The sequence below is a fragment of the Bos mutus genome, chromosome 26, assembly GCF_027580195.1.
Source record: "Bos mutus isolate GX-2022 chromosome 26, NWIPB_WYAK_1.1, whole genome shotgun sequence".
NCBI lineage: Eukaryota > Metazoa > Chordata > Mammalia > Artiodactyla > Bovidae > Bos > Bos mutus.
In genome coordinates this window covers 30,954,203-30,967,540 of record NC_091642.1, presented here as the reverse complement: position 1 = coordinate 30,967,540, position 13,338 = coordinate 30,954,203, and the positions used below count along the sequence as shown (strand labels likewise).

The following is a 13,338-nucleotide window of genomic DNA, read 5'->3' as shown; positions in this document are numbered from 1 at the left end:
ATTGGGCTACAAAGTTTTGCCTCATCTCACCATATTCACCTGACCTCTCACTAACCACTTCTTCAAGCATCTCAACAACTGTTTGCAGGGAAAATGCTTCCACAACCAGCAGGAGGCAGAAAATGCTTTCCAAGAGTTTGTCAAATCCTGAAGCATGGGTTTTTATGCTACAGGAATAAACAAATTATTTCTCATTGGCACAATGTGTTGATTATAATGGTTCCTATTTTGATTAATAAAGAGCTGTTTGAGCTTATAATGATTTAAAACTCATGGGCCAAAGCCGCAATTAAGTTTGCACCAACTTAATACCATCTCTACTTCAGCTCCTTGAATTGATTTTCCTTGGTCTAGGAAATTTTAATCACTTTCCACCAACGTTCTATTTATTCTTCCAATATTATCCAAAGTATTCTGCCTCTGTCCTCCTTAGCCCAAGTGCTTTCTTTGACTTCAAAGGCCTTGTTGTTCAGTTGCTAAGTCATGTCTGACTCTTTGCGACCCCACGGACTGTGGCACACTAGGCTCCTCTGTCCTCCACTATCTCCCCAGTTTGCTCAAATTCATGACCAAAGGCTTTAGGCAATGATTATCAAAATGTGGTTGACTGAGTCTGCCATGCACTTGCTAAGCTAGTCATTTTAGGCATTAACATTTATTATCATGTCCATATTTATATTTTTGAGGTACAGTAACTTCTCACTGCTTATGGATTCTAGCCCTGGCTTTGTCATTATGTAGCTCAGGAACCCCAGGCAAGCCACCTGCCCTCTCTGGTTTGTTTTTCATCTATGACTATGATTGGAGGCCAGTTCCAAAGGGAGAACAGTTGGCATAAGGAACTAAAGGCAGAGAAGTGATAGAGTACTTTCAGGACGAGGGCTGTGGCCCTTGGTTTAGAAGACCAGGCTGCCCAGAAGAATCAGTGGTCAGGTCATCTCTTACTTTACTCATAACCCATGAAATAAAGGTTGGTGGGAATGGAGTTTCCAAAAGCAATCACAGTCAGAGAATGAGCTTTTTTAAATTGAAACTTAAGATTTGTTAACCCCAGTGGTTTTATGGATGATGAAACTGACACTCAGAATGTAGTAATACGTGCAAATGAAATGCTCATTGATAGAATCTTCTTGCAAGACTGTGTTTCAACAGAATATATATAATATAGCTGACTGCAGCTAATCATGCTCAGTCTTTATAATTGTTTCTGATATTCATTTGTGGTTGCTCACATTTAGGAATAAAATATGAAATACTTTGTCAGAAATAGTATCAGGTTTTCAGTACATCCATTCTGGCTTCTTTAGTTAATATATCCAAGCAACTCGTGTTATGGTTTTACCATCTGTTATTTAAGGTATAAATGTTTATTAGAACTACTTTAAGGAACTTGGTTGTATTTATGGGGCAGTTCCTAGACTCCCTTACCCAGTGTGCCATTTCTTTTTGCTGTTTTTAAACTTCTTTCAAACCAATTCAGAACTAGTGTCTAATTTTCCTTTTTCTGTGGTATGCAATGAAACTTCAATTGGAATTAAGAATTAAGGTAGAAGTAGTAGCAGATGTTTCAAATTCTCCCAAACTAGTCTCTGCTGCTGCTGCTGCTAAGTCGCTTCAGTCGTGTCCGACTCTGTGCGACCCCATAGACGGCAGCCCACCAGGCTCCCCCGTCCCTGGGATTCTCCAGGCAAGAACATTGGAGTGAGTTGCCATTTCCTTCTCCAAAGCATGAAGGTTATGCTAATTTCATAGTCCTGCACTAGAGCCATATGGTCAATCAAACTTGCAAGGATTTGTTGGTATTACAAAAAATATTTGTTAAAAAGACTTAAAATATCTGCATGGACTTCATTTATATTAGTCCATTAGTATATATTACTAATGTAATACTAGTATATATATACTAATATTTATGTTTCATTCCCCCTCTAATATTTCACTATTTCTCATTATTATTATTAGAGGGACAAAGGAGGAATACATTTGTTGACTTTCTCTGCAAGTCTGAGCAATAATATCGTTTAATTGGAAAACTGAATCATTATTAGAGGGACAGAGGAGGAATACATTTGTTGACTTTCTCTGCAAGTCTGAGCAATAATATTGTTTAATTTGGAAAACTGAATCATTACCCATACTACAAGGGCTTTCTACATTTAAAATGTATTCAATCATTGCTTGCCATTTTTATGACGACCAAAGTGGAAAAAAAAATTTGAGAGTCCCAGGATGAGTATAGCCATGCATGCACGATGACTTCAGGCAAGCCAAGGCTCTCCTTTTTAAGTAGTGCAGCCACTCATAGGTCTTCTGGCAGCTGATCACTCCTCTCCACTTCTTCAGGTAAGGCAGCCCTGAGACTTTCTGAAGCAGCCCCTCCTACAGAGCACCTGCCAGTTGAGCCTGTTAGAACTGCTGGTGGTGAAGGCTCTGCCCCCTAATTAGCTTCGTAAAAGTCTTTCTCTGCAGGCAAGAATCGCAACCACTTTGATTTCTGGAATTTGTTGTTGTGTTTGAAATTTTTATTCTATAATCCCCCTTTAGCTGAAGCCTTTAAGTATACACCTTGTCTCCTCCATGAAATCTGCCTTGAGCATGAGATCCTGCAGTGCTGAAAGGCATCTTTTTATTACGACCTCAATGAAAAACTCCCTTCTTGCTTTCAAAAACCAAAGGCTGCCTGTATGGCATTACTTTGGGTGGGTGGGGGGTTGCTTAGTTTGTATGTTTTTCTAACACTTAACATTAAATAATAGTTTTGCTGAACAGTTATTGAAACTCTGATACTGTTAAGTCAGTGTTGAAAAGAATACACAATACATATTAGAGAGGGGTGCGTTGTCCCTTATGCAAGGACATGGGTATATATGTTATATATACCAGTATACAACCCACCATCATGCCAGGACCATAAGAACTGCTGCAGATAAACTGGTTATCCTACTATTGTGATCATCAGTGTTGGTCTTTGCAGCAAGCATCACTTTTTGTTGTTGTAAGTTGTTGTTGGACTCTTGCAAACCTCATGGCCTGTAGCCTGCCAGACTCTCCTGTCCATGGGATTTCCCAGGCAAGAATCCTGGAGTGAGTTACCATTTCCTTCTCCAGGGGAGCTTCCTGACCCAGGGATTGAACCCAAGTCTCCTGCATTGGCAGGCAGATTCTTTACCACTGAGCCATCAGGGAAGCCCAGCATCACTTTAGGCAGTGGCTAATAATAACCCTTGCCACAATGGACAGCATTTGTCTAAGTTAAACAAAAGATATTCTGCATTAATTAAGAAAGCGAGGGATTTTAATTTCCTTTGGTATTTTAAAACCAACTGACAGAATTGTTGGCTTTTGAAAATATTAAAGGAAATGCATTTCATCTTCTGGGTATGATGACTTAATTTGAAAGCAGTGTCTGGGACATCAGTCTGTAATCATCCATTTTCCATTTATTCATACAATATTTGGTGGTATGTGTCTGGTGCTGGGAATAATGCAAACAAAATAATTCAGATAATATCCACTCACCAGGAGCTTAGAGATGGGCATTAACAAAGTTATATCACTAAATGCAATCAGATCTGTTTTTCCAAACTTACTCATCTTTAATAAAAAAAAAAATGAAGTAAAACATCTGCAACTTGAAATTATTTAATTCATTTCATGCTTTTTTTTTGGCGGGGCGGGGAGGGAACAATAGCATCATTAGCATATGGTTGAGCTGGATCAGACTGCCCTCTCCAGACTCAATTATTAACTAAGAACAACCTTAATTTGGGGATCAGGAGATGATAGTTTGGGAACCTGCCCAGTGACTGCAGCTGTCTTTCTTTAGAGAATTCTATCTGGAAGAGGTGATACCCCGCTGGCGCACTAACCAGTATCAACACAGTGGATAAATGAGATAGGGTGAGGTGGAAATTTGGAGGGAATGGGAATAAGCTGCTCAGAACTTTCTAACGTAAGTAGGCTACTAGGGCTACTAGTGGTTCCCAAACTTGTCAGCACATCAGAATCACCCAAGGAATTTGCTAATTATGGCTTTCAGAGATTGTGAATTAACTGATCATTGCTAAGGCTAGGGTCAGGATTCTGAAAGATTCTAATGTGAGAGAAGCTGGGAACCACTTCTGGGAACAGCAAAAGCTGTTTCCTGGCCAGGATTTTTATTAACAAAAAAATCAAAGACAAACTGCTACTTCTATTTTGTTAAGAACCACTTGAGGATGATACACTGTTGGTCACACTGAAACCCAGAGGATACTGGAGTTGAAAGGGAACTGTGATCATTAGTCTAGCAGCTGTACAGGGGCACATCTTAACGTCATTTATGGCTCCCAGATCTGTTTAGCCTGCATAATGTTCTAAAAAACTTGAGACCATTCACATAAAAATCTGGATGTTTGGTTTGTCTGAAAAGTCAGATCTCACAACTGGACCCGCAGAGCAGCAACAGGTTAGCACTCAGCAGAGGTTTAGCCCCTTGACGGGCACCTGCTCTCTGGTTCACCTGTTTGCACCAGCCTGCCCTAGCAGGCATCTGATTTGGTCCAGGTGGCTCCTACCTTCTACAAAACTAAAAACTAACTTTCTGCAACTTTTACCCACTGCTCCCAGCTCTGCAGCACAAAGAAAGCTCATTCCTTCTGCAAGAAGGGGCTTCAACTTGTCAAGGGCAGGATTCTTGCTGTCTCTCTAAATGTTCTCCAGCCGAATACTCCTAGTTCTTTCAAGTATTCCTGGTATGAAACGGGTTCTGGACTCCTTGCTGTCCTGGTTCCTGCCTCTTGATACGTACATGCTGGTGAGTGTCCTTAAAACATGCAGTACCCAGAATACAATGCAGCACTTGCAGTGTGGTGTTCTGACTATGGCTGTGACACTTCTATTCATAGAATCTTAAACAACACTAGTTTTTACCAGTGTCATCTCATGGTTGGTTCATACTGAGCCTGTGTCCAACTGAAGTCCCTCAGTATTTTTTTAGATGAAGACGATAAGAAGCTAGTTTTCTCTATCCTAAACTTACGTAACCTATTTAAATGAAGATGTTACATTTATGACTGGTTTAATTTCATCTTGATGATGTCACTCTGGAGCTGTTTTGTGATTGTCATCTATTGTATCAGCAATGTTGGGTTGCTCCATCCTCAAATATGGTCTTTGTGATGCCTTCATCCAAACTGCTGATTTAAAAATGTTGAATAATAAGACAGAGCCCTGTGAAATATCAACAGAGGCCAAAATCACACCAATTCATTAGTCAGTACTTTGTTTAAATAACCAAAGAGATGTCCAGGTACTATACCATCAAGACTGTATTTTTCTTATCCATAAGGCTCTCAGGAAACCCTTTCAGGAATTGATTTATACTATTCTCCATTTGTCTCATGTAGTGATGATTAACAGCCCTATCACAAGAGAAACTAGTTAGTGCTTTCCCCTGTTTTGAAAATCAAGACACTGGAAGAAAACAGCTATTTCTTGCTGAAGGCTATCTGACGTTAGGGTATGCCAATCCATCCATTTGAATCTCTACCTGATGGAAGTACAGTTGAGATTGTAAGAATTTCTACTCAGGCAGAATCCAGAACTCAGGTCAAGGAAACAGATTATGCATGTAGAACCAACAGCTTGTCAACATTTGAGAAAACTGACACACAACCTGTTAAGAAGCAAATGACAGAAAATTCTTTCTCTACATTAAATCTGATTTTCAACAGATTTAAAAAGGAACCTTAAGCATAACCACACTTAATGACTTGCTTGATCCAGTAGATTGTCCCCAAAACAGGCAAAGAATTTAAATAACTTGACCAACTTGGAAACCACCCAGTATACCAAGGTCCTCCTCTTAGAAAAGCTCAAATTCTTGTGCTTTCTGATGATCTCTCAAAAGCACAGTTTCAGTCCTAGGAAGCTGATCCTCTGAGAATTATTTTGGGACTCTTCGGAGTTCATTCATGAGCCAAAGGGCAACACTGAGCAGAGCCAGGGAGCCCGACTGGTGAGTGGCAGCCAAAGGAGTTGGGACATACATCAGCAGAGTACTAATGCCCAAGCCCACCTGTCACAAAGAAAAGCAAGGAGGAAACACACACTCAGAACTGAAGTGACTGGCATGGATAACCAGACACAAACCCTCCACACTTTCCCCTCAGAAATTCAAAGAATATATTTTAAAATTTCACAAGGAAATAGACTTACAACAAAAGAAATTCAAATTAGATAAAACTAAAATTCCTCTAATTATCCTTCATCTAGCCCTGTTCTCTTCCCCAAAGGTAGCCACTGTTACCAGTTTCCCACACTTGTATTTTTATATACATGTTTAAAGAAAAACCTAACAGCTTTTAAAAAGTAGATTGCTCTGTCATTTGCTTTTTTTTTTCATGTAACAATGTATGTCTTGAGATCTTATTATTTTAAACTGTACAGTATTCCACAGTATGGCTATATCATAGATGTTTATTTAAGTACTTTCTAATTTTTCACTTATCACAGTAATTCCATAATGAATTTCCTGGGAACAGCTCTTTGTGCATTAGAGTATCTCCAGGGCAGGCAAAAATAAGCCAATGTGGTTGATCAAAGGACTAAACATTTTAACACTTCAAAAAATATTGCCAGATGCCCTCAAAAAAAAGCTATAACAAAGCATGCTCTCACCAAGAACATACAAATGTATGTTTTCCTATACCCATGCCAATATCTGATTTTTTTTTCATTTTTTTCCAATCTGACAGGTACAAAATGGCACACAGTGCTTTAATTTGTTCCTCTCTGATCATGAGTGATGCTAAAGAGTTTTTCATATTTACTGGCCATTCATCATTTCTCTTTTGAGAATTGTGTCTTAATATCCTTTATTTATTTTATTTTCTGGTTGTTCATCTTTTTGTCTATTATAAATATTTTCTCTAGCCTGTCACCTTTCTTTTTTTTTTTTTTATATTTTTTAAATTTTATTTTATTTTTAAACTTTACATAATTGTATTAATTTTGCCAAATATCAAAATGAATCTGCCACAGGTATACATGTGTTCCCCATCCTGAACTGTCACCTTTCTTTTTAAATTTTGTTCTGGGGATACCTTCAGAATCAAAAGAAGTGGTTTATACCTGTGTATATGCCAAAGCCAGCAGAGTGGTGGCTGCTATCTTGGTCCTTCGAGGAAGGGGAATTCTTCGGGAGAGGAAGTAGAGTACTGTAACGGCAGTAACTGAAGCGATGCCCTGTAGGGTAGAAAGAGTCTCATCAGGTGCCAAAAAGAATGTCCTACCCCCTGGTTTCTGCTCACCTTACAGCTAATTCCCCCAGATCCACTGAGTAACTACTAAACACTTTCCCCTCCCAGGCAGAGAACCACCTAGTGACTCAAGCTCTTCCCTGCTCCTCTTCTGCTCGCCACTTCAGTACAATGGAGGCGTGGCTCCACTTAAAGTTTCTGCACTTTATACACACTGACTGTCTCTCAGCAATCTTACCCACCTTCCAATGCAGGTGTCTGCCCGGTGTGGCCCTCAGGTTTTAAATTACTCTTTGCATCAATTCAGTTCAGTTGCTCAGTCGTGTCGGAATCTCTGCGACCCCATGAACCACAGCACACCAGGCCTCCCTGTCCATCACCAATTCCCGGAGTTTACCCAAACTCATGTCCATTGAGTCGGTGATGCCATCCAACCATCTCATCCTCTTATTTATCCCTAATTTTATCTCTACTCTAATCCTGTATTGTTAAAACAAGGCTGACCCCAGCACATGAGAGTTACTATTTTCCTGGGCTATGAGTAGAGGAGGTGGTGATTCTTCCAGCTAGTGTTAAAAAGATCTAAAGTTTCCTTTTCATTTCCACTTTAGAAAGAGAGTCTGGAGCTGGCAGTAGGATTTCCGACCTTCCATGATATTGAGGAAAATGTTTTCTATCATTTTCGATACCAATTTCACATCTTTTTCTCTTCACAGCCATCCAATTTCAACCAGACTTTACTTATTCCAAAATGCTGTGTGGCAGTGGGGACTGACCCCGCACAAGGTAACCTGCCTTAGCCCCAGCATTCCCTCTGGATATGAGGCCCCTGGGCCCCTCTCTCTGGGTGCCCTACTGTTATCTCACGCTCAACGTACCTCAATCTGATGACATCCTCTGTCCCTAGCTCAACACTCATTTCAATAGTCCCATTCCTGCTGGTGTGCTTTAAACATGCCACAGAAGAAACTCTAGGATCGCCTTTGATCTTTCTTCACTTCTGTTCCTGCAGCCAGTCTTCTAATCACAACAACCTCTTTCGGATTCATCTTCTCAAGTCTGGGTCCTACCATGAAGCCCTGAGCCTTGTCACTCTCACAGCCTCACTACAATAGCACCACTGCTTCTCCCAGGTCTCCCTGCCACTAACCTTTCCCTGGGCTCTGATTTACCATGCTCAGGCCACCAAGCAATCTTAACATGACTCACAGTAGGTCCTTAATAAATATTAGCTTAAATAAGATGAGTATTTATGATGCTCTTAGCTCCTTGGGGTCTTGGTGCAGTCCTGATGGCTATGTGTTCAGCAACCACTGTCTTTACACTCTCTTCTCTACTTAGCCTCATTTCTGCTAAAATGACTCTTCTCTACATGTGCAGGATTGAGGAGAATTAACTTTAAAAAGCTGGCAGTATCCTGCAAAAAAGAATTTGGCTAGAGGCATGTGGATAGTTAAGACAAAAACATCACATCAGAAAACTGGTACTAAAATTCTTCTAAAAAGAATTCTAGTACCCACTCTACCATCTCAATGTTGCTAGCAGTGCTTCAGACACCCAGAGCCTGTGAGAGGCTCCTTATGTGTAGTAGCCAGTAACCGCCAGACTTACCAGAACCCGGTGATCAAACTGCACAATGGTGGGATTCTCGAAAACATTCCTCAGGAGAGGGGAGAAGGTAAAGAGATCCTCTGGGATCCAAGATTCTCCCATCTTGGGGAAGGAGTTGTAAACAAGTCCAGCATCCAGCCCTGCCACAAAAGCCCCTGGGTTCCAATAAATAATATTTATTAAAATGAGAGAAAGAAGAGATCAAATACTAGTTCTGACATGAAAGTGAAAGTTCCCTTTGTGACCCCATGGACTGTAGCCCACCAGGCTCCTCTGTCCATGGAATTCTGCAGGCAGGAATACTGGAATAGGTAACCATTCCCTTCTCCACGGGATCTTCCTAACCTAGGGACTAAACCCGGGTTTCAATCTGCACTGTAGGCAGATTCTTTACCCTCTGAGCCACCAGGGAAGTTCCGACATAGAAAATGTTTATTATCTCAGAGTTAGACAAAAGGAATAGTCAGAGAATAGAAAGATCTACAGCAGGGGTTCTCAAACCCTGCTGTATTCACCATGGAATACACCATGGAAACTTAAAAAAAAAAACTTGCATCCTCACCTACTTCCACCCCAAGATTCTGGCATGCCTCCCCTAGAGGGTGGATGAGAAGCTCTAGAGAGAGGAATATTTGGAAAAGTTCTTTTACTGACTGTGATATGCATTCTCCTTACTGCCTCGCTTCCCTACCGCCAACTGATCTATTCTGGAACAGTTAATTTATTCTTTCACGTCAAGTTTCCACTTAAATGTCACTTTATCAAAGAGATCTCTCCAATAATCCTCTATAAGATAGCACTCCCCAACCCTACGTCTATCCCCTTATCTTGCTTTATTTTCTTTGCAGCACTCAACATCATCTGGCATGTTATGGGTTTTATTTATCTGTCTTCCCCAAGTGCTCAAAAAAATCTTATAAACTAAACCCTGGATAAACACACAAAGAATTTAATGGATAACTGATCCATTATTTATGATCACAGAAGATTCAGGTATGTTAAATCATATTCCTTATTTTTCTAAATTGCATTTATAAAGTCAAAATTCATGTTCTTCCATCAAAAAAAGGGGGAGGGAGATTTGGGTGGGATCACTGGTTTGATGGTTTTATTTAGAGCTGTGCTGCCCAATCAAACTTTCTGCAATGATGGAAATGTTCTGTATCTGTCATCCATCCAGTCAACAGCTGCAAGCCACCCATTGTGGTTACTGAGCACTTGAAATGTGGCTACTGTGACTGAGAAACTAAATTTTATTTGCTTTTAATTAACTTAAGCTTCAATAGTCACATGAAGCTAGTGATTATTGTACAGGGCAGGTCTAGAGTAAGAAAGGTAGAGCTGTGATTTAAAGAATGAAAGAAATCTGTTTTAGTCTCTTTGCCCCAATAAACTCTTCACCTAAAGGCCGTCTTTGAGGGCAGGCTTTTGTCTGACCTATCTTGGTATAATGTAATAACAATAATGTTTATATGATAACAACAGCTAACACTTACATAGCCTTTGCTACATGTGAGGTGCTAAATACTTCACATATTATTACTTAAACTATTATCATCTTCCCCATTTTATAGATGAGGTCACTGAGGCCCAGACAGGTTACACAGCTTGTCCAAGGTCATATAGTTTATAGAAGGTAAAGCCAGGATTTGAACCTAGAGTTTGGATCCAAGTACATGTTCAATATTTTTGTTCAACTAACTGAAAAGCAGGATTTGGGGAAGGAAGGATTAGAAGACAAGAGGGTAAAGATGGTGGGTATGAGAGAGGCAGGTGTGAGAAGGAGATATAAAGATGCAGGAGGAAAGCATTAAGCAAGAGATCCCACCTGAAGATAAGTTAGGCCACCTTTGCTAAGAGTCCTACCTGAGAGAGCCGTAAGGAACACCAGGCCTGCAGTTCCGTGAGCAAGCCGTCTCAACCGCAGGAGCTGACGCGTCTCAGTCAACTAAATGAGAAAATTGCCAGAGACACTGACTGCAGGAATTAGGAAAGGCAGCAAGATCTTCAAGGACCAACTCCAGGGACAATCTGAGGCCAGATCTTCTCTGACTCCTAGACTAGGTTAAGCACTCCCAGAAGACATTCTACTTTATCTAAATTTTATTAAATGTATACATTTACTATTTGTCTTCCCTGCTACCTTGTAAGTTTCTGTGAAGACAGGAACTGCCATTTCACTTGCTTACTACAGTAATCCTAGCCCAGTAGACGGCATATAGGTATTCAATATACATCTGTTCAGGAATGGAATGATTTGCATTGTTCAGGGAAAGCCATTTCACCATGGTTAAAATGCTGTGGCTTAAGGTAAAGAACTGGATTTTCATGTCATGTGTAATATTTAGTGTTTAGCAAATATAATCAGAATCAAAACTGTAGAGAGAGTAGAGTAGAGTAGAGATTCTTGCAGTTAGTGTTTTGGGTAAATTGTTTTTATTCTACTGTAGCCAGCTTGTGATAATAATCAGTAAATCAACAAATATTTAGCAAGAACTTTATATACAGGCAAAATGAGCACACATAAGCATAAAGGAAAGATACAAAGGAAAGCCAGAGTGCTGCCCTCAAACGATTTACAATCTAGTATGTGAGGAGTTAGGTACCATGACTAAGATTTCATAGGACAGTGTATCAGCACTGGCCATTAGAATTTTCTGTGATAATAGAAAAGTTCTATTATCCGTGCTGTCATTATGTGGCTATGGAGGATCTAAAAAGCGGCTAGAGCAAGTGAAAAAAATTTTTAAGTTAATTTTATTTAAAGTTTAAGTAGATAACAAGTTTGTTTATACCAAGTTATATTTACTTAATTTTAATTAGAATTTAAATAGCAATAGTGGCTAGGAGCTATTGTGCTGGACAGCACAGTTCTATATGGTTGACTATCATCTCAAATCCTTTCTGTAATTAGTGGAATATAAATAAACAAAAAGAGAAGAACAATTAATAATTAAAAAGTCATTGGTAACCTTTAAGAGTACCATTCAGTTAGGAGTACTTAGGAGACTATACTAAGTACTGTACACTTGATATGTGCAAGTGTAGGAGTCAATGTGTAGACGGATATGGATGGGGAAGCCGGATGACAAGAAGTGGAAAAAAAGAATGGGTTGTTAGGATGTACAGCTATAGATGTAGATTAGTTTTATAAGTCTGGCTTTGAAAGTAAGAATAGGAACTAGTCAGATGTCAATCACCTACTATACCAATGTTTCAACCCCATCTGGCTTCCCTGTGGGATGAGTGCCTAGTCAACAACTCCTATTCTTACTGGGATCCAGATCACTGGCTCCAGGTACCTACGAGATGATTCTACTTAAAAGTCCTACTATCAACCTAAACCTCACTCCATGAACAGGTTATTCAGGCCAACCATGACTTTGACACCTAAAATAATACGCATTTTAAAATGTATTTCCTTTTAATCAGCATACAAAGAAAATACTTTTAGGTGAGATCACTATGGTTTAGTATATTGTCAGATCTGCTGAACGGTAGGGTCCCCATGGAAAGAATAAACAACTTAACATGGCCTTTGTAGGCCACTAAGGTCCACCAGCAACTCTCATTCTGGCCTTCCTCACCTCTCCACCATCATCCCACTGGGAATCACAGTCAAGTGGTCAACTTCCAGTCCCCTATAATGAAAAGGACATCTTTTTTGGATGTTAGTTCTAGAAGGTCTTATAGGCCTTCACAGAACTGTTCAACTTCAGCTTCTTCAACATGACTGGTGGGGACACAGACTTGGATTACTGTGATAGTGAATGGTTTGCCTTGGAACAGAGATCATTCTGTCATTGCTGGTATTCATTCCTTCTTTTACTAAAACTCATGTTTTCATCTTTTTCTTGATTGGCAATGCTGACAAAATATTTGGTTCCTATACTAATTATCCTTTGAATAAGCCACTCCTGCTCCAAAGCATAAGTGCAGGTTTTACTTTGCCATCCTGAAGCTATCCAGAGTCTCAGAGTTCACTGTTTCTCTAAACTTTGGTTATATCCAGCTTCTAGTAAACTGATCGATGTTGCTAAGGGAATGTATGCGTTTTGACATGGAACTTTCATGTAGGACCAGAATTTCCATCTCGGACCCTGTCCACATGTGTGGTAAACAATACAGACTGACTTTACCTTGTGCTGAGGAAGCAGCAAGGAGAGCGAGGTCCATAAGCTGGCACAGTAGAGCACAAGGGCTGATCCCAGATGGGCAGCAAGGCGGTACTGACTGACTCGAGGGATGTCATGGGAATCTGGTTTTTCTTCTAATCCACTTTTTACCATATACCATCCCAACAGGCCCTACAATCACAAAGAAAAAGGGTAAACAAAACAAGATTGAAGCTGTCTATACAACTTGACTCCCTGAGAAAATGAGTATCCTCTGACCCCTCCTTTCCATATGCTGCCACATCCCTAGGAACCCAGGAATTGAGACCTACCCAATTTCCACATACAGCACCATAAATACTTAACCACTG

The 13,338-nt window shown here is 40.0% G+C and overlaps 1 protein-coding gene across 2 annotated transcripts in view; it reads right to left on the bottom strand.

Annotated features, from left to right (window-relative positions):
- COX15 (cytochrome c oxidase assembly homolog COX15) overlaps positions 1-13,338 on the bottom strand; it is a 29,475-nt gene that overhangs the window by 6,764 nt on the left and 9,373 nt on the right. The window contains exons 5-9 of one of the 2 annotated variants that reach the window (XM_005892066.3): positions 12,992-13,159; positions 10,719-10,800; positions 8,853-9,007; positions 7,114-7,227; positions 5,292-6,058 (exon numbers count right to left, since the gene is read on the bottom strand). In XM_005892066.3, the coding sequence (XP_005892128.2) occupies positions 5,927-6,058; positions 7,114-7,227; positions 8,853-9,007; positions 10,719-10,800; positions 12,992-13,159 (651 nt within the window). In that variant the 3' untranslated portion in view covers positions 5,292-5,926. Of the gene's footprint in view, positions 1-5,291; positions 6,059-7,113; positions 7,228-8,852; positions 9,008-10,718; positions 10,801-12,991; positions 13,160-13,338 lie in introns of those variants that run through there. The other variant, XM_070363684.1, reaches the window with a different exon arrangement.